The following is a 23119-nucleotide window of genomic DNA, read 5'->3' on the forward strand; positions in this document are numbered from 1 at the left end:
AATCAAGCTGAGCTGATTTCTGGTTTACATCTGAAAGCTGTAGACCTAGCGGTGGAGTTCCTCAGCCCTGTGTGCAATTTGCCTCCCCAGAGGACTCGACTCCGCAGAGGAGTAACTTCCACTGTGTGTATAAAACCTGGCTTGCTGGCACAGCTTTGCTTTGAGGTCTAGGTTATTAGTAGGAAACTACACGTAAGAAACACAGCTTTGTGCTGTGCTCTGGGAGGTGATTGAGTTTTGCACGTCAGCGTGTGTGAAGTGCGGGTGACATCACGTATGTAGCTTGACAGGACTGGAAGTAAAACATCCAAACTGGGATGAATGCTCCAGTGCCTGTGTGCAAAGGGAGCGCTCCGTCTTCCCAATTTAATGCTGTATTGCTGTCACTGTTCGTGGCTTAAAAATACAGAGTATGTGTAACTCCGTACTTGCCAGATACTGTGTGCGCCCTGGTGAGTCGCTCAGGTTTCTGAAGTCTCAGAATTACATGTATTAAGCATCTTGCTGGATCAGACTAATTGTATGTATTTATGTAAGTAGATTGACAGGTTCACTTAGCGTGCTAAAAATAATGAGGCTCCCTCAATTTATTCAGCAGGAAACTTGATATTTCTTTTCAAAAGAAGGGTGATGATTTTGTTTAAAAAAGAAATGTGATGGCGTGTTATTACTTGTGGGTATGTTTTTATAAGCCTGAGTTGTGGAGCGTGCAACAGCTTTCTTCAGATCGCTTACCTTCTACTAGTGCCTGAATAAAGGATGTATATGCTGTATTGGAATTCCCCCCAATAATTTTCTTCTAGTAATTCCAAACAATTTGTGGTATCTTTCCTGCTTTGATTGTTGTCTTCCTATTCATTGTTAAACAGCTCCTGCCTTTAAAGCCAGAGCCTGTTTCATCGCAATGGCAGACTGTCACCTATATGTGCCTGAACAACACATCACCTGGTGGCAATATTCCTATGGTAAAGGACGTGGTTTCCTTCCCTACCCACTCTCTTATTTTGGGGAGTATTACGTATTTTGTGTTTCTGAGCGGTTTTTGAAAGCTGTTGGTTTTGAGATGGGGAAGAAGATAACTGATCTTAGCATGTCCTTTTTAGCCAGGCACATGGTTTCTAGTCTCAGTATATTTTCAGAGATGACGAACTGGCAGTGTTGAATTCTATACCAGAATAAGGCTCAGGTCTAATAACTCGCTATTTTCAGGGCCAAAAAATGATCACTCAGTGCTGCCAGACCTCTCTTCTTTCATGTGCAAAGCTTCCTTCTTAGTTGAGTGCAGTAGCACCTGAATGCAGAAGACAGGTAATTTAGGTGTTTGCCTACGTATCTAAATGTCTGGATTTGCCCTAGAGTAAATTCTTAGTGTTCAGTGTTCAGGTGTGTTAATCTAGGCTCAATGGCTAGCATAATTTAACATTTGAAGAAGAGGTGAGTAAAAATGGGATGGAAAAAGATAGCAGGAAGAGAGGAGCTAGGTAGCCTTGCCTGTGAAGCAGGCTCTTCATGTAGAATAATTTGGATTTCCCCACCACCACCTTTCCCCTATTTGTATGTGGTCTTCTGATAATAAAGGGCTTTTCCCAGAGTTATTTTCTGTTTGAGTTTAATGTCAGTATGGAGATTAAAGATGTTTGTTTTCTGTTGGCTTAGTAAGTCTAAATCCAGCCTTTGAAGTCAGGTCATTTGAGATTCTTTAGATGAAAAATCGACTCTTCATTTGGTAATCTACCCAACACCCTCAGATTTCAAGCTTAAATAAAATGCTGCCTCTGCTACAAGTGATGTCAGTATTGCCTGAGGTTTGTTTAAGCAGAAAGCTGAAGTCAGCTTGAACAAAACTTGGCAAAAGTGGGATAGTTTATTCGTGTGGATGGTTTGAATAATGTCCCAGAGTTTCTGTGGTATAGTTCTGTTGCACTTTAATTATAAAGAGATCCCCGTCCCCCCTCTTTTAGAGAGCCCTTTGGTTGGGCTTCATTTGTAGGCTTACGGTGAGTGGTGTGTTATTGCAATGTAAATACAGACTTTTTCCGTACATACATGCTCTCCTAATATTTATGAAGCTCTGCTGAGGGGTAACGGGCTGTGCCTGAGAGATGCAGAGCTGCCAGTGAGCAACCTTGGAAACTGGGAGGCAAGTGAAAAAACTCTGTGAGTTTCAGGGTTCCCATTTACCCTTTTCCTCCTGCTCCTCCTTACTCTGCCTGGTGCCTTTGGAAGCCTCAGAGAAGGAATTACCCTTCTTCATTGAATGTGTCACGGAGTTCATTAGGAAGTGCCCCAAACTGTATGTGTGTGCCTTTGAGTCCTCTCTGCTTCTGCTGGGTCTTTGTTTCCCATTTCCAGCCTCTCCTCCTCCTCCCTTGTGGAGCACTGTCTCCATCCCCTCTTCAGGCCCTTGCAGTCCCTTCTCCCAGGATGTGTCCATCACACTTGCAGTGGGGCTGTATCTCGCTCAACCCAGGCAAGGTGGGAGTGGGCAAAATGTTAAATGTTTCTGAGCTGGAGGGGTTTGTGCTTTTGACAGCTCAATTCTCCGAAGATTGTATGTGCTCTGGTGGAAGGCTGTGGAAGGCCAGCGGACTTTGCTGCTCGTGGCTGATGGAAGCCATGCTATGACCAGGAGGCAGGAGCAGAGGTCTGATTTAATACTGCCCAGGTAGAATGGAGGAGGAAACATAGAGATTCATAAACTCAGAGATTTCAAAGGATAATATTGGTTAATCTGATACCATGTGATTCTGGCCATAGGACCAAACATAGCTGTGTCAAGCCTGGTTCTTAAACTGGGAGTATATCACAGTAGAAATCCTTCCCTCATTTTAACATCTGCACTTCTCCCCTCCTCAAGTACAGACAGACAAACCACAAATCCAAAAAACCCACCTCTGGCTGAGATACTAAAAGCACTGGGGATGAGCATCAGCCTCAGACAGGAGATGGGAGAAAGGTGAAGCGAGGACTGGGACTTTGCAGCATAACCTGGTCGGTTCAAATAGTGCTTTTCTCGTGTACTTCTGTGGTTTTGGTTTTCTTTCTCTTGCTGAATCTGCCACTAGATGAGTCTGTCTGAAGGAGGATGTTTGATGAAGTATTTAGAAGTTGCAGGTCTCTCTGTTAAGGTTGTGCTAATGAATTCCACAAGTGCAAAATAGCAATAGTTAAGATGGAGCACGTGTCGGGCAGAGAAAGCTAATTACTTCCATTGATTGCTTGGAGGCCTGGTGCCGTATGTCAGCCTCTTCGTATTAGAGAGGCTTCTCGGCTCCCTGCGGCCGGAGCTGATGTTACGACCACGGGTTGGGATGCAGAGGTGGAGGGAAGGGAGGGGAGCGCCGGTGTGAGGGCGCAGTCCCGGTGCCGTCACCCCTGCCAGGGTGGGCACGCCGAATCCCCGCGGGCAGGGGCTGGCGGGGGGTGTGAATCCCCCCGTGCTCGGCTGCAAAGCAGATGTGACCCGGCCAGGCAGAAGCTCCGCGTACGTTTGCGGGTCTGGGGAAGGCTCCCACCAGGGGCTGGTGATGCTGTGTGAAAGCTGCAGCTTGCTGATGCTTTGGCTGAGGGTGGTATTTTAGTTTTTAATATCCACTGCTAACTTGAAGCAATACCAGTACTTTCCAGTCGGTTTGTCACTTGGTGATTTTTGTTTGTTGCTTTAGAAACTTCCAAAAATCCATAGCATTAGGAACCAGATAAGTATCCAAAGACAGATTTGTAATATTGTCCAAAAGTTTAAGCTACTACAGATACACTTAAATATAATTCCATGGTATTTCCTTCCTAGTTTTCAACTTTTGAATATTTTTTTGGACTCAAACCTAATGTTGAGTGGAGGGAGACAGCTTTTTTTTTTTTTTTTTTTTGTAGAGCCTACTGAACTGCAGGCATGGCACAAAGAGGTGTTTGTTCTGGAGCCCCAACCTGATGGGTTGCAAGAGCCCTCGACAAGGGCCAGCAGCGCTCCTTGCCGCAGTCGCAGGAATGCTGGTGTTTGCGGAGGGGATGGCTGGGCTCACTGTCCAAACAGATCTCTGCTTGCCAACTGGGAACATATTGCAGTCTCTGTGAGGCACTCCATCACAGCTTGAATAGCTCCTCTTGTGCTCAGGCTTTCTGAATGCGAGAGAGAGAGAGAGAAATATTCCTTTCAGCCTTCTGCAATGTCAAAAAACCTTTAGCGACCGTAAGAGAGCGTTGCCATAATGCAGGGGTTCAGAAAGGGAAGGAAGTTAAAAAGAAGGAATGGGATTTTTAGCATTTGTTGCTATATTTTTAGCATTAAACTTTTTTCACAACACAATGTTGCTGTATCTACTTGTAAATGTACATTTTTAACATACGATTCAGTTTATTTTGAAACCAATGTTTGCTGTCATTATCAAGTTCATCATAACTCTTTTCGAAGAGACTAAAGTAGTGCCTGTGAAATAATTCTTTTCGTCTTCTAAGCCTTCAGTTGTAGTTTGCAAACCTACTTTTGTATTGGAAAATTGCCACAGTAATACCTGATTCTACAACAGCGTTTGCATTAACTGCTCTATTACCTGCGCAAGCTCCTCTGATGTTAAAGGATTTTATACAAGTTTAACTCTCTGCATCTGATACTCGGTTGTGTAGTATAGATAACTTGATAGGATTTTGGTGAGGGGATCTGAAAACTGAAATGTGTAGTACGGTAATTTGAGGCCCAAGTAAAACTTTACCCTTGTTCCCTTCCCTCCCCCAAGAAGCATTCTGCCATTCCCTAACTATATTTATATCTAACTTAAATAAACATGGATTATAATTCCTTTAAGTGCCCTGCTCATCTATTTTTGTTTTCAGAATGCTTCAGAAGCAATTTTGCAACTCCAAACTTAGAGAGCTTTTTACATGGAAGGAAAAGCTGATGTGAAGAGCACAAGTTGCTGGAAATGAAAAATGCATTTTAAAACCAAGGGAAAAATGCTGAACTTGCTGAGTTTTGCCCAGGATTTCACAGTGTGCACACACTGTCGAAGAAATAACAAGAATGTGTTTGTTCCTTGACTTTTGTGTGCCGGGGAGGGAGGAAGGACTTCACTGCTGTCGCTGTTTCTATAGTGACAGCTCATTCTCTGGGTGGTATTGACATAAACTGTAGTCAATCATTTATAGCGAGAAAACTTAAAAGAAAAAATTAACCGCTTCTGAGTGTTTATAGGCTCTTCACAGTATATTATAAATTGTATGTCGAAGTTAATTCACTCAGAGGTTAGTGTAGCTTATTATACGATAAGGTGCTGATGTAATACCCCGCTGTGGTGCACGGTTCTATAAAATACCTGTAAACGGCCCTGGTTAATGGATTCAGTGTGGTATATTGGGGTATAAAATATCTGTAAGTGCATGATGTTAAGAAGCTTCTATTTATTTTAAAGCTGGAAAAGTTAAATCCCAGTAGCAATTTTCACCAGATGATCCCTTATCTTTTATCATATATGTTTTGCTAATCAGAAGCCCAATTTTAAAGCAGCGTAACCTATACGGGAGTGTTCAGTTATGGCCACATCCTACCAAAATCTCATTTGGACCTGGCCTTTGACGGTAAAATGGGCTGAGCTTGAAACTTGAGCATGCAAATTTATGAATTATTCCTATATATCCTGTACCACCAGCTACTACTGAAAGAACCAGACTTGTGGGCTCCAGCTGTGGCTTCTGCCTTGCCTAGCAGTGGTGCCAGCTATACAGATGGTAATACCACACGCTGTGCAAAATCGTGGGTTTCTCATTTGCCATTTCAGAATGTAATATTATTTTTTTCCCTTCAGAGGACTCGTAGCCAGCCCAGTGCAGCCCAGGCTAACCTCCAGAAGGCAACTGGTTCCTATCAGTTGGCCACACACGTTCTTTGTAGTGGGTGCGAGAGGATCCTGGAAAGCATCTTTAACTTGTCAGCTCTTTTTAAAGTCCTGGTAGCCGGTGGGAGAGCTGGCGTGGGGGGTGGTGAGTGTTGCTTGAAAACCTGCCTAGTTCTCATCAGTGTCATCAGAGTCTTCCTGTCAAATGTTTTGATTCTGGCAAACTTCTGTTTTCTATAGGAAGACCTTTGTTGGAAAACTTCCAACTCGCTCGAAACTCTCACTGATTTGGCGTAGTGATAGCCTTTGTTGTGGGTGAACGTTAGAAAAGTGAAAATTTTGCTGTGCATCTGATCACTGTCAATGTTTCTGTAAATGGGACATTGTAGGGTATTTTGTGTCCTCCGGAATTTCGCCTAGGTATGGCTAGAGTATTATCACATGGGACAGATGAAAATCTTTCATGACTATAAATTTATAGGTCGAAATTTCACTGTTCTTAATTTTTCAGCGTTATTTATCTCATGTATGCCAGCGTAAAGTGTATATAAGTATGTGTACATCTGTGCACAACCATACAGAAATGAGAGAGAGAAAGGAGGTAAATCCTTAAAACATATGGTGTGGAACAACATTTCTATTATGCTGACACAGCAAAGTTTTTATAGAAAAGGTAACTTCCCTAATGAAAACTATATTGATTTAATGTAACTCAGATGCAGGGCAAAATGCAAAGTGACAAACCACATTTTTCAGAGAATTCTTTAAGTTGTTTTCTTTTGTCATGGCTCTGAATTGTCGTAAGGCTTATTGAATCTTAGGTGTCGAGGGAGAATGATTTAGTGGATAGAGCGCTGAGCATCACTACAATTTATTTATTTTCCTGGTTCTTTTTCTTGCGGTTGACGTGGCAGTATCTGATAGTTTCTTTTCGTCGTTGTGCTCTCCTATAAAAGTGGGTATTACAGCTTACAAGGTAACGTACGGTAGGGTTTAGAGGTTCTTCAATGCTGCAAGATGTAATTTTTGATGCTAAACTTTCTCCTGGCAAATAAATGAGGTAAGTGCAATTCTGTTGTGCTAGGCTGTTCCGCTAGCTTGTGTCAGAGGTTCAACATAAAACAGTTCATGTCACACATTCAGTTTCTCTGACTAAAAGTAATGGCTGACGGTTTTGTTGCTGACAAATCAAAGGCTAACTTGCCTTCCAAGGCTGGGGTAACCTGGACAAAAAATTCAGAGTCTGGGTGTGTGATACAGAGCATGCAATGCAAACTTCAGTGGCTGCCTGTTTTTTCAGCAGAAAGGAAAGGAGGTGAGAAGCTCATGGTTAAGACTCTTAATTTTTTGCTTTTGAAAAAAAAAAATATGCACTGCATTAGGCCTTCAGGGATGCTGGAGATAAAGACAAGCTTATCGAAGAAAGACATGTCTGTGGCATGAAGTATTTTTTCCTGAATGCATCATCTTTCTGGGACAGAAATAGATTTCTAGGTCTGAAATAAAAGCCAGCGGTCTTAGAAGTGAGATAGAAGTTGAGTAGAACTGCTGAGTTTAACGTAATGAAACTGACTTGTTGAACACTCCCAGCAAATAGAGTAGCTGTGGTGTGAGGTGTGTTTCTCCAGGATGTTTCCTCCTGGTGTTTCCAAAACAATTGCTGAACATTGTTGCAATCTCAGCATTAGAAAGGCTTGTGGTAAATAAACAGTGCAGTTTTTAACCAGAAAGGCTGATGAATTGTGATTTCTGTAGGCTTCTGAAGAGAATAAGTGTTAATTATTTTTATATATATTCTCCAGTGATGTTAATTTCTCTAGATTATTTGCTTTTTAGCCGGACCCTGTGAATTTCAATAACTCCCCGATGGGTAACTGCATGAGCAAATACAGGGGAAAACGGTTGAGTCACGAGCCTGAGACCCAAGAGAATAGATCTGAAGCCAGAGTGATGCAGTGTTACAGAAGCAGGGCTTTCTTCAAGCGGTGGAGATTCTGAGTCACCAGGACAAATTGTTTTCATTATTATTATTTTTTAAAAAAATTGTGTGCTGGGAGGGCTAATGCACAAACTCGTATGACCCAGTGAGTTGTTTTGCTCGCTGTCAGACAAATACTGTTGGATGTGCAGCAGTGCCAACTCCAGGTATTTCTGTCCCATCATCGCCACTGCTGCTGTCGGCAGTGCTCCCTGATTGATGGGGTCACTGGAATGATTTAGAAATAAAAAAAGATTCTGCTTGCTGCTTGACCTCAGGAGCAGTGTGGTTTGGAGCAGCTGAAGGGATGGGGAGGGCATTTGTGTGGAGGAGCACGCTGTGCTGTGGGCTCTACCTAAGGCAGCATCAACCTGACTGTGTGTGAGTCCCGGGGGCTGAGCTGGAGGCTGGACCGCACCGGGGCAGGTGTTAGGGCAGTGTACGTGGTGTAGACCTGATGGCCAGGTGCATTTTATTGGTTTTCACTTGTCATCCTTTTATCTGTTCACTAAACTGGAGGAGCTTGCCAGGGATGGCTTGAGTGGAAGCGAGGAGAAAGAAAAGGAAGAATATGCCTGTGGATTTCTTCCTTGATTTGACAGAGAAGCGCTTCGGTTTTGGGTGGAACGTAAGAGTTGCACACTTGTATGTGTATGCGGGTTTTGTGGCATAGAAATACAAGTCAAACATGGGAGATTTTGAACAGAAATGATGGTTTCTACCTTACAATATGAACATTTGATAGTTATTTAGGTCCAGAAATGTTGGGAAAGGTTATTTTCGTTTTGTTTTTTTAATGCTCAAAATTAACTTAAATGAAACAAGGTGGGTGATGAGACGTTCTGTTTTCATCAGTTGGAATAAGTCAAGGCTGCTGTGCTCCCCGTTTCTGTCAGGGCGCACACAGTCCATGCCCTTGTTAGCACACGCACTCCTGCAGCCACAGGGACCAAAGTTATTCCTCAGAATTTTACCTTTTGAAGATTGTATTTGTATTTTTAAATAATGCACTACATCTCTTTTTTTTTTTTTAGTTCCTGCATATTCCCCTCCCTTCCCTCGCTTCCTAAGGAGAAATGCTGTCATACTGGGTTTGGACTCTTGACTTTACTGAGATGTTAGATCCCAACAACAGAGTTGAGGTAGCAAGAAATTAAAATAATTTGGAAGATAGTTTTTCAACCTAAGGTTGTTAGGAGGAAATGAAGCGCGTTTCTTGAATAGTTGCAAAGTGGCTAACCCCCTTCTCCCTGCACCCCGCTCGCTTTCTGCAAATTCCAGCCCCTGTGGGCAGGGTTGTTGTGGTGGGTATTCCCTCTGGGAGCCTCCTTAGCCTGGGAAGGGCCCCGGCGATGGGATTATTCCAATGCAGCCGCCCCATGAAGCCTCCTGAGCAGAGGCACCGCAGCAGCCTGGTCCCCTGCGAGGCAGGGCTCTTCGTCCTCTGCTGGGATGGACGCGGTGAAGACTGGAAGCCACTGAAAGGATAACTTTTTACTCCTATGTTGGAAAACTTTCTAATAACCCCTGTGTGATACCAAGCTGTACGTTCCCCTAAAAACTCCTCGGCAATAAGTACCTGAAAAGTGATGACCAGTTGAAATGCATAGTCCCTGGAGGGTAGCGGATTTTAATCTCTATCAAACGGCATGATTAATGTTTTGGATAGTAAATTAATGTCACACTTGCTATAGCCAACAAGAAACCCCCTTTATTGCATTTGTAAAAGCAGAATATTTCAGATGTGCTATGGAGAAACTGTCCTAGATCCCTTCTTTTTAAATTAGGAGTGTTACTTTAATTGGAAGAATTTAGTTAATTACACAATATTTGTTTCTTATCAGCAGTTAATTTATAAAGAAAGAGAAGAGGCTAATTCTGCCCTCTATGTCATGCTGTGTGATAGAATTTTTTACCTGAGGACACAGGAAAATAAGAATTTATGGTTTATTTTTTGAAGGATGTAATGCTGTCGTTAGCCAAAAGGCATGTTTTAGGACAGAACTCCGCTGACGTGCTCCGTGCAGTGGCTCGGCTTAGAAACATGAGAAACAAAGAGAAAGTGAGGGGTGGGTGATGGGGCGCTTCAGACATAACCTGGTGAGTCACAGCCTTCCTCCTCACCTTTAGTGCTCATAAATGAAAGCAGGCTGTGAAAAAACAAGTTAGTGCCTTCTCTGGAACAGCCACAGCTGAGCTGAGACCTACCACAGGAGTCTGCTGGAGCAGAAGAGGTGAGGAGGAACCAAAGTCAATGTAAGCAGCTTTTTGTGTCTCGTTGGGAGAATCAGGGGTCTGTAAATGTGAGTGAAGAGAAAACCTTGAAAAAACAGGTGTTGTTTGACCGATGGAAGTGCAGGCTCAAGGGAGATACAGGGCAAAGGGAAGGGGGATGGGTTGGGGGCTTTTGTAAAAGATTGTTGGAAAGAAAATAGAAGGCTCCTCTGCCTGCTGCCATGGGTGGAGAAAGAACAAGCAGAAATTTTTAAGGAAACAAAATAAAGTTGGACACGTTTCCAATGCAAAGGCAGGTAGGCGATGGAGAACACTAGCTGGGGACTTTGTGGAGCTTTGGAGTCGCTGGAGATGCTGAAGAAGCAGCAGGAGTCAGGAGAGGCTCAGGCAGAGCTGGCCTTCTCTGGGGAGGGGGGAGATGTGCTCTGGCAGCTCTCTGTTTCAGGGAGATAAATTATTTGTCTGCTGCACTCACTGATCCAGAAAGCAATGTTCTGGTTGAGGCTTCTTTACTTAAGATGCAGCTTCTGGTTTGTTTGTTGTTGTTTTTTTTTTAATTCTTTATGGGAAACCCCTGGGCTCACCAAGGGCATCTCTGGGCACTGCACTCATTGACACATTTAAAAGTTTAGCTTGTGTCTTTTTTTTTTTGTTTCCAAGTTATTTGGGTGGAAGTGCAATACTGTAGTAAAACTCTCAACAGAGGGACAGACAGTATTAAATATTTTGACATGTGCTTTTAATACTTACTGAATGTATATAAACATATATATATAAATGTATATATAATATAAAGTATATCTAAAATACGTATGTTGTTTTATATATATAAGAAGAAGAAGAAGAATGTGCTTCTACTCCAGGGAGGTGACAGTTTACATCAGCCTCACAAAATATCCCCACCTGTACCCGAGTACCGATGGTGCTGATGATTCTTCTTCCCTCCCCACCCCCACATGGTAGAGTACTTGTTTGTGGCAGGTGGGTATTAATTGCTATGTTTTTGATGAGCACATTCAAATAGAGAACGAGACGATTCACTGAAGTCCGGGATGCAAACATGTCACGAGCAGAACTCATCAGCCCCTGTAATGACGGTTGATGGCACAGTGTCAGTTCCAGGCAGGTGGCAGGATTGAAAGTTAGCTTTATTTTTTGGTGCCTGGATGATATTTGTCACTGTGGGTGGACAAGTAAAGAATAGCCGTCACCTAATTGCTGCCTCCTTTGGGCCAGGCAGAAGAGAATGTACTGTGAAACTTTATTGTTGGCTAGGTTTTGGGTCTGTTGCTGATAGTACGGTCCTTGTGTTGTTGCCATGGGAATGCAATAATTATATTATTCATAATTGGAGCTTTTTCTTTTACTGCGGCAGAAAAGTGGTGTTGTATAATTATCGGTACCTTTAATGGAAGTTGTACTCAAAGACGATTGTTAATCATTTGTATAAATCTGTTGCGGAGAACAAAACTTTTTGCAAGTGAATGCCATTTTAGAAAATTGCCAGAAAGCTAGCACATAACACGCACTCCCCAAAAAGGATTTACATCACTAGAATGTGTTGAAGAGCTGTCTCGAAACTGCAAAGGCAAAATCGCGTCTGTAGTTGAACTTACATCCTTACAATGTTTTTGTGGCTTGTTTTTTGTCTTTCTACAAACAAATAACCTCTATTGTTATCAGGCAAATAGTGTCCCATTCTGTGTAAATGATAATGCTGTTAACTGGTGGAAAAAAATAAATTCTCATTTTGTGACATCTGTTTCCCCTAAAACTGAGTTCTGGTTAAAAGTTAGTGCAATGGTTATAGGTCTGGTGGGAGCTCAGCTGGAGGATGCTAATCCTTCTGTTGCTTTTCAAACCTTTAGTGGTGTAAAAACTTGATACATGAGATTTTTTGAGTCAAAAATGAAGCCTGATGCTGACAGAGATCTCCTGGCGTTTGCATGGGTTGGTAATAGTTATCTGAGTTTCTCCCATTCCCGAGTTCAGCTTTAAAGTCTCCTTTTTTCTCTTGGAGACTCCTGCAAAGGGCGGGCTGCAGTTTTCTGTTCAGCATGTCTTCTGTCTCACCTTTCTTGGTAGTGCTGTTCCCTCTGTTCATCCATGGACTTTCTGGCATATTTCTGTCACAAAACAAAGGGTTACCAAAGGAAAGAAAAGTTAGTAGATAGGAGGAAGACTTATTTTTTTTCAGACCAGAGTTTTTCTATGCAGTACCCTACCTTTCTTCAGCGGTCTGAAGTTTTATTCAGGCGTAAGTATCGTTTTACGACCCAAGCCCTGTTCTGGGTTTGTCCAGTGACGTTCCCACATGCTTCCTGTGTGACTCTGCATCAGGCGCTTCGTGTCTTTTGTCCCACAGTTTCACTCGTGAAGCGAGGAGAATAACAACCCTGCTCCAGCCAGATGTTCTGGGGATGGATTCATGAGTCCTTGTGGGTAACATGGTGCTGGGTCACAGAAATGCTTTTGTGCTCCTGCTTCAGATGTCAGGGTGTCATCTTGGGTTAATATTCATGATGAAATGGATGTCTCTCCAGTTTCAGGTTATTGTGTTGTGGCTTGTGTGTTAATGGATTAATTTCAGATGTTTTCAATGTAGTTGGTTGTTCTCTTTGTTTCCAAAGTAGTCCTAATTTATTTAACAGTATTTGCCATTCAAGTCAACTGATTTTAGACAGATGTTTGTCTCTTGTGTTTTAGTCTAGACATGTATGATTTACAATCTGTAGCCCATCTGGTGAATTGCCATGGGAGTATTCTTATTTTCAATGCTTGAAGTATTGCAACATACTCCTTGCAAGTGTTTTTGCAGTAGCGGCTGATGAGCCAACCATCAGAAAAGGTTTATTTTAGCAAAAGAATCCAACTTGTTTGTTCAGATTGGGGCATGAAAATACTCCGTTTCTGTTCAAAACAACAACAAAAAAAGTGTTCTGCTCCAAAATCTTGCCCATAAAATTGAAACTCTAGAGGGATAGATGGGTGTAGTTCAAAAAAGAAACAAAACCCACTTGGGGATGTAGAAGAACAAGAGACCTGAAGAGCCCATCCTGTCCATCCCCTTTCTCTGTGGCTGAGCAAGTAGACTCATCTAACCTTTTCTAAAGGCTTCAGTGAGCTTTGTATTGTCAGACTTGCTCGTGATGTGTAAGCTTAGTCACTGCTGCAGACCGTTAGCGGTGCTGTCAGTGGTGTAGGCTGGCCCTGCGCGGCGGGACGGGGTCTGTGTCCCCAGGCGGCCCCTGCTGCCCTCCCAGCCCCGCGGCAGGAGAGGCTGCCCTGCGCGAGGGGCGATGTGCCCGTGGCCTTGCCCGGGCTGTCTCCGCTTGGTAAATCAGTGAGGAGTGGTGACTCCAAAACCAAGGTACAGGACGGCATGTGAGCTCTCGCAGGTGAGGAGTGGGAGGATGCCCTCTCAAACTGCGTATCTCAGGATACCTGTCTCAAAACGCCCGTGCGCTTAGCCTCTGAGACATCAAATGTTTGACACTTGGAGATTTGTGAATTCATAGGTCCGTGGGAGATAAAAATGAGAATTTAACCTAGCTTCCTCCTCAAATTCAGATGGAATACTGCTGCTGTGTAACCATCTGTAGCGTTGCGATAGCTTTGGAGAGGGCACGTTCGGTGCGACTGATGTATTTGAGTTAATTTCCTGTGTGTGTGGGTGACTATTATTCCTAGAATATGCCCTGAACCAGGACACAACATCTGGGAGACACGCACTGCAAAATAGCATGCTGCTGAGTAGGAATCTCTTGGTTCTTACATAAAAGCGTAGAGTGCCGTTAAGTCCAAATGGAAGGTACTTGAGCCCCTCGCAGTGTGTAGCAGGTCAAACAGCAAACACAGGTAAAATAAGCTGTTTTCAAGAGTCTCTGCTGTAAACAGCAAGGGTGCTGTCATTTAAATAAGCCACAGAATGCTCCGGGAGCTGCCTGCTTGATGTGCTTGGCTTGAGCTTCTGAGTACTTTGATGTTTGGGTGAGTTGGTTTGTCTGCACATGCTGCAAACATCAGTCAAACCAGTCTCCAGACTGGGTACATGGTAGCGCCTGTGGCTGTAAGGGCCGAGTACTGACCATGTAAACCAGGTGTACATGATTTGCAGTTTAATGTTGGGGGTGATAATGCACTGAAACTCCAAGACATTAATGCATTTTTTAACCTTAATTATTTTATGTTTCATTTTTATTTATATTTGCGACAAATAAAATTTGATGGTGGGTGTGGGTAAAGGACTGTTATAATTTGTAACCTCTTCTAATGTAGTCACAGGATTTAGAAAGGATATTGAAAAAAACCTAAAGTGGTCGTAGAAATTGCAAAGTTTAGCGGCACGTGTTACCTACATCGAAAGTGTTTCAATCTCCACTTTCAAACACTGTGTTTGCAGGTACAGATTGAGGTAACGGTGTTCAATGGTTAAGCCATGTGGGTACAGGAGACTTCAAGCTGATAGTTTTTGGTTTTGTTTTTTTAATGTTTCATTTGCATTTAAGTGGCCGTTTGTTGTGGGAGCCAAGATCATTTGAAATCCATGGAGCAAGTTCTGTTAAAGTTGAGGGTTTTGGTAATGTCTTTGTAGTACTCTTTACAAGGTGAAGGAATTACTTCCTACTAGTAAATTGTGATCTGAATAGAAAATAAACAGTTGAGGTGCCAGACAATGTGAATGGACACGTGGTAGGCATCCTTTTATTCACATCCTTATGTGCAGGTAAGGTTGCCTTAAAAATACTGACAGGTATGTATGGATAAGCAGTATAAAGCGCTCTATGTGCTGCTGCCTTCAGGCATGAGCTGGTGCCATGGGGATGGCAGAGTGCTGGATGCTTTTGTTAACCTATGCCTTGATAAGCTGTATTGATCATGTTATTTTTTTCACCTTTCACAACCCCACCTGTGGCAGGTTGAGTGCAGCATTAGGTGGGATTTTTTCTGACATTTCAGACCTCTCCAAAGGTATTTTTCAAAGCTATAGTTTTACCCCCTCAAGCACTTAATACTCTAAAAGTTACTCCTTCTTTTCTTCCTGGTGTGGAGTTGCTTTAATCTACAAATGTATACTTATCCAAGGACAAAGTATTCAAATCCTGATCAGCACCAAATTTAACACCCTGTGTCCTAGTGACTTAAGTAGACACCCGGGAGTTGACTCTTCCTCTGCCTTTTTACCGTAGGAGAGCAGAGTTAAGTTAACATCTGAATGAGCTCTTTTCTAGGAGAGATTGCATCTCAAAACCGTGGTCATGTTTATGTGTGAAAGCTCTTCATATCCCGCTTTAAAGGTTTATAAGAAGTGGTCTGACACACTCGTGTTAGCTTGTGCGAGCAAGCAGGTTTAGGCTGTGGCTGAAAGGCTAGGAAAAAAACTTCCCTCTGCTGCGAAGGAAAGAAGATGAATGGAAGGATCCAGGGTGCCTTGTTTGTTTGTTTGTGTTTTCCTTGTCATCACCTGGTTTGGTCCATAAGGTGCTTTGAGAACAACCAAGTGGAGGGAGAAGACACGTGTGCCTGACAGCGACGGGGAGCCTGTTTGTGCTTTTTTCATTGAGGAAATTGCTCCGGAACAGCTGCTCATCCATGTGAAAATGCAAACCCTTGGGTCCTGGCCAAGGTCAGCAAGACCTGGGTCATTTGTTTTAGCAAGGCAGGCCAATTTGCCCTTTAATTATCTTTCGTTTGGTCACACCTCTTGCTCCATAGTTTCGCTTCCTGAGAAGCACCCTGTGTGAAAGATGTGATACCAGTTTTGTTCTGAATCAGAGGGAAGCATAATATTTTTTCATGGATTGCTTATAACTGTTAAGCTTTATAAAATACAGTGCATTTACCTGGCTGGATTTCATTTTCTACTTTGCTAATACAGTAGGTTCTTGTTATTAAAACGTACAGGATTCTTAAATTCCAAAGTAAAAGTACCCAAATCACTACATTTCATGTTATTTTGTGCTAATGCAGGTACTGCGGTGTGAAACGGTAAGTCAGTACGTGTTTACTAGAAACAGGGCTGAGAAATTCTTGAACTGCAGAGTTTTCTGTAACTGGTCTCAGAATGGGAACTTTGTAATGAAGCCTGGTAGGGTTCGCTCTTAGCAAGTAGCTGTGCAAAACGGTCAGTAGAAACACGGGGTAAAACATGTGCCTGTGTGCTGGAGCTGGGTGTGAAAAATATTCTACGGTGGACATAATTTAGTCATAAAGAGAGAAAAGCCATGCTCTGTAAGCACTAAGGAGAGGAAAATAGTGTAGTGAAACTACTTGTTTGACTTAAAATGCGATGCAGGAAGAAGGAAATAGGAAAGATGCATTGCTACAGCTGGAGGAACTGAAACACTAGGTTTTGGTTTCTATAATTTAAGGAAGAAAACCTAATTAAGCTAAAGCGATCTTTAATGCATGCGTAAAAGGTCACTCAGGAACAAGAAAAAAAACATACTTACTCCAAAACCGGCTTTATATAAGAATTTTGAAAGTGTCATGGATTGCAACCAAGGCTATAATTAGCCTTGAAAACCTTGGGACTGAAGTCTCTGTAGTAGATTGTTACATTATTCCTGAAGGAATAAAAACGGCCAAGAGAACTGACAATCTCTCGGTGACAGAAGCATCCTCTTGGCAGGGGAAGTGGGAGACGGAGACGGAAGGGAGAGTTGCTTTGATCTGCTACTTCACACAATAAACCGTGATACGAGAAGGAATAGATTAATTGTTGTCACTTTTGTTAGACTGCAAGTGCAGGTGTTTTTTTAAAAAGGTGATAGATTTATAAAAACCCCTTTGGTCATCTAAAACGGTCAAAATAATTAGTTTCCATGCCATCGGAGGAGTAACAGGGCAGCACGAAAGAGGGAGCATGTGGCTTGGAAGAGGACAGGCTCTTCCCGGGCTGTCAAGCTGTTAATTAGCTCTGCCGCAGTATGAGGCTGAGTTGCTTCTTTTACTGTCTCTTAATTGTTCACATGTTAGAAATATGAAAGCTTTGTGCTCTTGCAGCTAGGGACAAGTGTGGTCTGTCACCTGCCTGGCTGGCTGGACTTCATTCAGTGCCTTCAGCCTGGTGGCTCCTCTGCTTCTCCCCCTGTGTCAGAGGAAGGGGAATAATCCCCTTGCCCCCCCGGCATGTTGCACGGAGCCAGCCCCGGTGCTTTGGGGCGTCCCCAGCAGCCGATGGATGTGCTCTGGTTACAGCCAAGGAGCTCGGGGTGGGATTTGGCCTCTTGCTTTGTCAGCAGAGGTGGCCAAAGCTCCTCTGGCTCGGTTTCATTATGAACTTGGGAGACAGCCTCGGTTTGTCAACAGGTTCGAAAAGTGTTAAAATGAGCTCGTTTCAGTGTATAGCATCCGTGTTAGAGTGGGTGGAAATAGAAATGGGATATAGGATTTTTTTTCATTTCTATTAAATTTAGTATGGAAAGATGAGCTTCAATTAAAACTTGCAAAGTTCTAATTCCCTAAAGGACATACTACTTGTATCCATCCTGTGGATACAAAGCGACTGAGGAGCATCCTTCACTAATTGTCTGCTTTTTAACAGTTAAAAAATACTTAACAAAAACCCCTCACCACGCCCCAAACCCCACCCACACTAAAACAAAACCATGCGGTTGTTTTTAATTGGGGAATGGTTTCCTTGCAATAACAGTCTTTAATAATTCCTGGGGCTCATCGTGCTGTAGAGATGGGGCCTGTATTTCAGTTGCTGGAGCTTGAAGTTGTTTTGATATCGTTGATGAGAGAGATGAAATAATGTATGCTAAAGTCATTTGGCTAGCCTTGAAATCAAAGCACTGGAAACAAAATCTAACTGCAAATCATTAGGCTGTCATTCTTTTAAAACCTGTTATCCAAATGACTTTAACAGTTTGTGGGTCATACGCAAAGTCAAGAATCATCTTGCATGGTGCACGTTTTGATGATAAAACACAATATTATTTATTTTTTTTATGGGAATGGAAGTGTTAGAGTCAACAGTATCAGTGTGGGAGTTCGATTTCTTCCTGCAAGTAGATCGCTACTCCATATGAGCAATTGGCACAAGGTTTGGAAGGACAGATGTGAGGCATGCGAGCAAAGTGTTTCTCCCTTGTTGTATAATGACTGTCTGGTCCATATGCAGAAACTCTGAAACTGTTCAATTTTTTAATTTATTTCCAAATCGGATTACCAGCCTTATGGGAAGGACTGGCTCGGGCCAGTACAACTGTAAGTAGATAGCATTTTGGTGGGGGACTGAAACAAATTAAGCATTAAAGCTTTATTAAGCAACGTTTACATGCAACGCTTACGCTGTTGTATACTTAAATGGTGAACTGGGGATTTGGGATTTTATAATGACTTTTTTCTTGCAGTTTTCCAGGTTTGAGAAATCACTGACAAGGCACGAGTTGCATAACAATGTGAATATTAATTTTACCTAATCTCAGGCATGTTTCATTCTGAAGAACCAAACAGCACTTGATAATCCGGCGTGGATTGAATCCCCCAAAACAGTGTCATTGTGTTTACCAGTATTGGCTGTTACGTATAGATACATGTCCAACTTACTGTGGAGTGAAACTTGGCAGTGTATATAGACCAAAGTAGTTTCTGAGAGAAATAAAAAAAACCTGTATTCCTCAAAAGAAATTTGCAGATACTTTGATAGGGAAAACACATTTACTCAAATAATATTTCTGTGAAGTTCCTTCCGAACGAACTGTCACTTCATATTTTTGATGGGTTTGAATAGAACCATTTAGATGACAGCTCCCCCCGGTAATCGCTTACTGCTCATGCTGATATTTTATTTTTCCCTTTCACACAAGGATTGTTGACTATACAGTAAGGTGGCAGGGGACTCATGAGCTGAATAATAAGAAGTAGTAATAACGACTTTTTTCTTTTCTTGTTGGGGTTGTAGTATAGGTCAAGTTCCCTACATAGCTAAGTATAGGCAAGTTTGAAGAGCAGCAGAACCACATGCCGAAAATGACTTCTTTTAGTTTAAACCTCGGAGTTTCCATGTGCTTAATATACTTGATGATAAATTATCCTATTTCAGATCTAGACGTGACTGGTAAAAACCATATGTGCTGATTAGATTATAAATAACAGGTTAGAGAAAATGAGCCATGATCAGAAGAGATATAAATAACTGGGATGGATTCCTGTGTGTAACTTGGGTTTTGAGAGGTTGGGAAATCCTGCTTATTGTACAATAAGCAGCTTGAGGAGTATAAAAATGTAGATGGATAGGGAATATCTTTCTGATAATTTAATGTGGACTGCTTTTGCTTTTATTAGACTGTGGCTTGCTAGGTTGTTCAGGATTTTGTTAGACTTGCCTAAACTTAGAGAGAAATCACTCCTGAGGGCCATTACATCCCGTCTGTGCCTGAAGTCCTTCATCTGTTCTGGTGTTTAGCTTCCTTACCTAGAATGTGATACAGTTTGGTGGTGTTTGATGGCTTCCCCATCAGAGGAGGTTATGAAGTTATCTCCTGTATTGTTAGCCAAAGCTAAAATTCAGTTTGCAACAACAAGTTCTCTCTGAGCTCTTCTCAAGAGTTTGGCCCTGACTGTTTTGGGGCTAACTACCAGGTTAGTGTAAACATTTTAATGTGTATTAAGGAAGCAATGAAATTAAGTAGTAAACTCTCACTGCAAACATGCAAACATCTGTCTGATGTTTGGGGGGTTCATTTTACCGACTGCTCTGTGTGATGTTCCCAGTTAATGGCTGAGTCAATGAGCAATCAAGCGAACTACTTGCATTTCATCTGGACTCTTTCGTTGAGCTGTGAGGCTGTGTTTGTAAAAGCTGGATGGTTATGGCACTGGCTTTGTTATCCTTGTACTCAGTGCCTCAAAATGGAACTTGCATGTTCAGGGCTGGATTTCAGAGTGGAAACCATAAGCTACTTGCTTGTATAACCACATTCCAAGGTTAGTCTGAATAGCTGAGATAATGAATTTGGTCTTTGTGCATTCTTAAATAGATAGATAGTTTTTCACATATGTGAATTTTTTTTCGCTACAATTGGACGCTTTCCTTGGGAGCAGCCTAATTCCAGGCTGCACAGTTTCTGCTTTGTTCTCTGCTTCCATGCCTTCGACAAGAATAACTTAACCAGATTTCAATATAGGAATTGTGGGCTGCTAAAGGACATATTGTGTTACTGCTTAATGCTGTATAAGTTGATCAGTGGGTAATATAAAGTCTATATTTTAGCTGTTTTATGATGAAAATATTTTTTCAATGGAATATATGGTAAAGTCGTTGAACAATGATCTTATTCTCAGAATGATGGCACAAGGCATTTTCCATATACCAGAAATTAGTGGAGCTGCTCATTTTGCTGTTGGAGACTTAAAAAATAAAGCTATTTTTAGCCTTTTCTGAGCAATTGCACCATTTTTTAAAAAAATGAAAAAGCTGATATCTTCTTTCTTTCTCTCTGTTAGGACCAGCAGAGGTTCCCATGATGTCACCCAATGGATCCATCCCCCCTATTCATGTGCCTCCTGGTTATATCTCACAGGTATGTGAAGAATTACATTGTGTATAAAAGCAATAGTATTGATCCATATGGAGAAGTCTACTTGGTTGAAGTACGACTTCTAGTCTAGAAATACTAACGGAAATGGTAATACACATTTTCATACTGCTCCTCTTTACTGACAGCATACACATGTTTGCGCAACCAGTTTTATTTTTAACACTAACAAAAGCTATGCATACAGATTGAGCCTACATGTGCAACTTCTTACCCTTTGTGAGAGGGAAAGAAGTCCACGATGGTAGGGGGTGCCTTAATTCTAGTGTGATAGTCGGAAGGGGTAGGAGTTGGAAGTGAGAGGAGACACCACTGTAGCTATAAAATACGCTGTTGTATCTTCCCAGCAGAAATACTGCAGCGTATCAAGAGCTGGGGGGGGGGGGTGGTGGTGTTTTGTTTTGAAGAATAGATGGGATTTAATTACCTATCCATGGAAAAAATGGAAAACGCTTTTCACAAAGCTGTTGCATTAGGTTTTGAGACTCTTGAACACCTACTGCTCTACTGTGTAAATAACCACTATAGATTACCAGATTGTTTGTGTTCCTGCTGTCTTCTGCAAAGCTTAAACCCTTTCTGAAGTCAGGAAAAAAAAAAAGGTTGGTGTAAGGCAGAATAGCTGTGAAAAATGCAATAAGTAAAGTAATTTAAATTAAAAAAAAAACACTTTCATTGAGACCTGGACTGGATTGAAAGCTTCATTAAAAGTATACAAAATACTTGAAATATCCTTGATGAAAAGCATAGGAACTTCTGGTACATACATCCTGGCATCTTATTAAGCAGAAAATAGTTGATGTCCTGGAATTCCTTCCCCTCCCCAGGAAACATGTGAGCTTGTGTCATTCTGAAAAATTGTGGATGGCGTCATACTTAAATCCCACAAAATACTGCAATTGCTCTGTGGTATTTTAACTTCTGAACAGAATGAGAACATGCTTTAAGTGCAGGGGACTTTGTTAGCCAGCCTAGGAGAGAGGGCAGGACGGCAGGGTGGTCCAGCTTCCTCCCGCTTCTCAAGCGTCCCGAGGTGGGTGGCTGGGGTACGCTTTGAGACAGCACTTGCAGTGCTGTTTTAATACTCCTTGTGGGCTGACCTAATTCAATGAACTGACCCATATCATGCAAGGATTTTATTTTTTTAAGATTTACTCTTCCTTTGAAATTACTTTAACACATTGTAATTATTAAAATGTTTGTACCTTTCAGCCCCTGTGCTGAGATAAACGGTTGGGTATAATTGAAACTCTTTCCAAACCAGAGTGATGAAAGTCTTCCAGTTGTATCTCTCTCTGAACTCTGTTCCTTTTTAATGCTTTTTGTGGGGCAACAGAATAATTCCACTAAAAAAAGCCTTTAAGTCATTTCTTAACCAGAAACACCCTAACCAAAAACCCTCTTCTGAAGAAATTTTTTCCAAGGAGCTGGAAATATGTTGTAAAGTTTTAGGGTAAAACTCTGTGTTCCGTGCTTTTCGGCAGCAGAATGTGTGTTCTGCTGTGTGGCAAGAGAGCCTCTTGCTTTTCAGACTGCTTCGTATTGAATAGTAGTAGCTGAAAGTGTGTGGTGATCGAATTAGTTCATACTGTACTAAGTGTCCCTGCCTCATTTGCTCTTGCGTTTGTTGCCTCACAGTTCAAAACTCTAGTTTATGATAAGTAATGAGAACACGGCTTTAAATTTAGAATGGCAAGGGAAAGGCTATAAAGCAAATGAATGCACTCTGAGATAGGAATCAAAATATGTTTGATTTTTGGTTTGATTTGTCCCTAAAGTGCACATCTAAGAGTCAGGCAGAAAGCAGATACCTCTGTGGAGAAGTAATGGTGCCTGTTAAAATAAGACATGAAATCTTTTTTTCCATTTTGTTATGCCAAGCCTGTGGGAACTGTGAGTATTAGCCTGAAATGTTACATTGGTGATCTTGTGATTGCAACCTCGGATTAAAATGATGCTTCATGACCTCTTCAGTATTGTGAAAATGATCAGCAAACAATTGGCAGGAGGCTGTGTGCCCTGCCAGACCAGCCCCACTGGAAGCAGCAGGGAAATAGTCTGTTTCTAGACTTTAAGGACCATGTTAGTAGCCGTGACTAGAAGCTGGGTTTATTGATATTAAGGAGATGTTCCCAATGGTGGGGCTTAGCCAGGGTGGGAGAAAATCCAGGAAAATAATAGAAGACAAATACACACCACCAGTTCAGCTATTTCATGCTATGGTTTTGCTTTCAAAGACCAGTTCAATGCAGCCATTTGGTTTGCATTTCCTTTTCAGCAAACAAACCTCTGTGCACCTCTGGCAGATAGGAGCTATCAGATCAGAGTTCAGGTCTCTGCAATTCTTTGTTGGCCTAGGGTTAGTAAAATATAAAAGAGAGAAAAAGTTCTTTGCTGTGCTCTCGGTGGACAATATTGCTACTGTAAAAGTTAGTTGCGGAAGGTGGTGTGGTAGAAAATCTGTATTTAAATGTGTGCTGCATCGACAGTTTTGGCTGCAGCTGTTGAACGTTGAAGGAGCAGCTCCCATG

At 42.1% G+C, this 23119-nt stretch overlaps 1 protein-coding gene across 2 annotated transcripts in view; it reads left to right on the forward strand.

Moving 5' to 3' along the window:
* FNDC3B (fibronectin type III domain containing 3B) overlaps positions 1-23119 on the forward strand; it is a 222079-nt gene that overhangs the window by 94998 nt on the left and 103962 nt on the right. Inside the window, exons 1-2 of one of the 2 annotated variants that reach the window (XM_080410543.1) lie at positions 9129-11022; positions 20497-20573. In XM_080410543.1, coding sequence (XP_080266669.1) covers positions 10998-11022; positions 20497-20573 — 102 coding nt within the window. In that variant the 5' untranslated portion in view covers positions 9129-10997. Of the gene's footprint in view, positions 1-9128; positions 11023-20496; positions 20574-23119 lie in introns of those variants that run through there. The other variant, XM_080410542.1, reaches the window with a different exon arrangement.

This window comes from Falco punctatus (assembly GCF_963210335.1).
Source record: "Falco punctatus genome assembly, chromosome: 13".
Lineage (NCBI taxonomy): Eukaryota > Metazoa > Chordata > Aves > Falconiformes > Falconidae > Falco > Falco punctatus.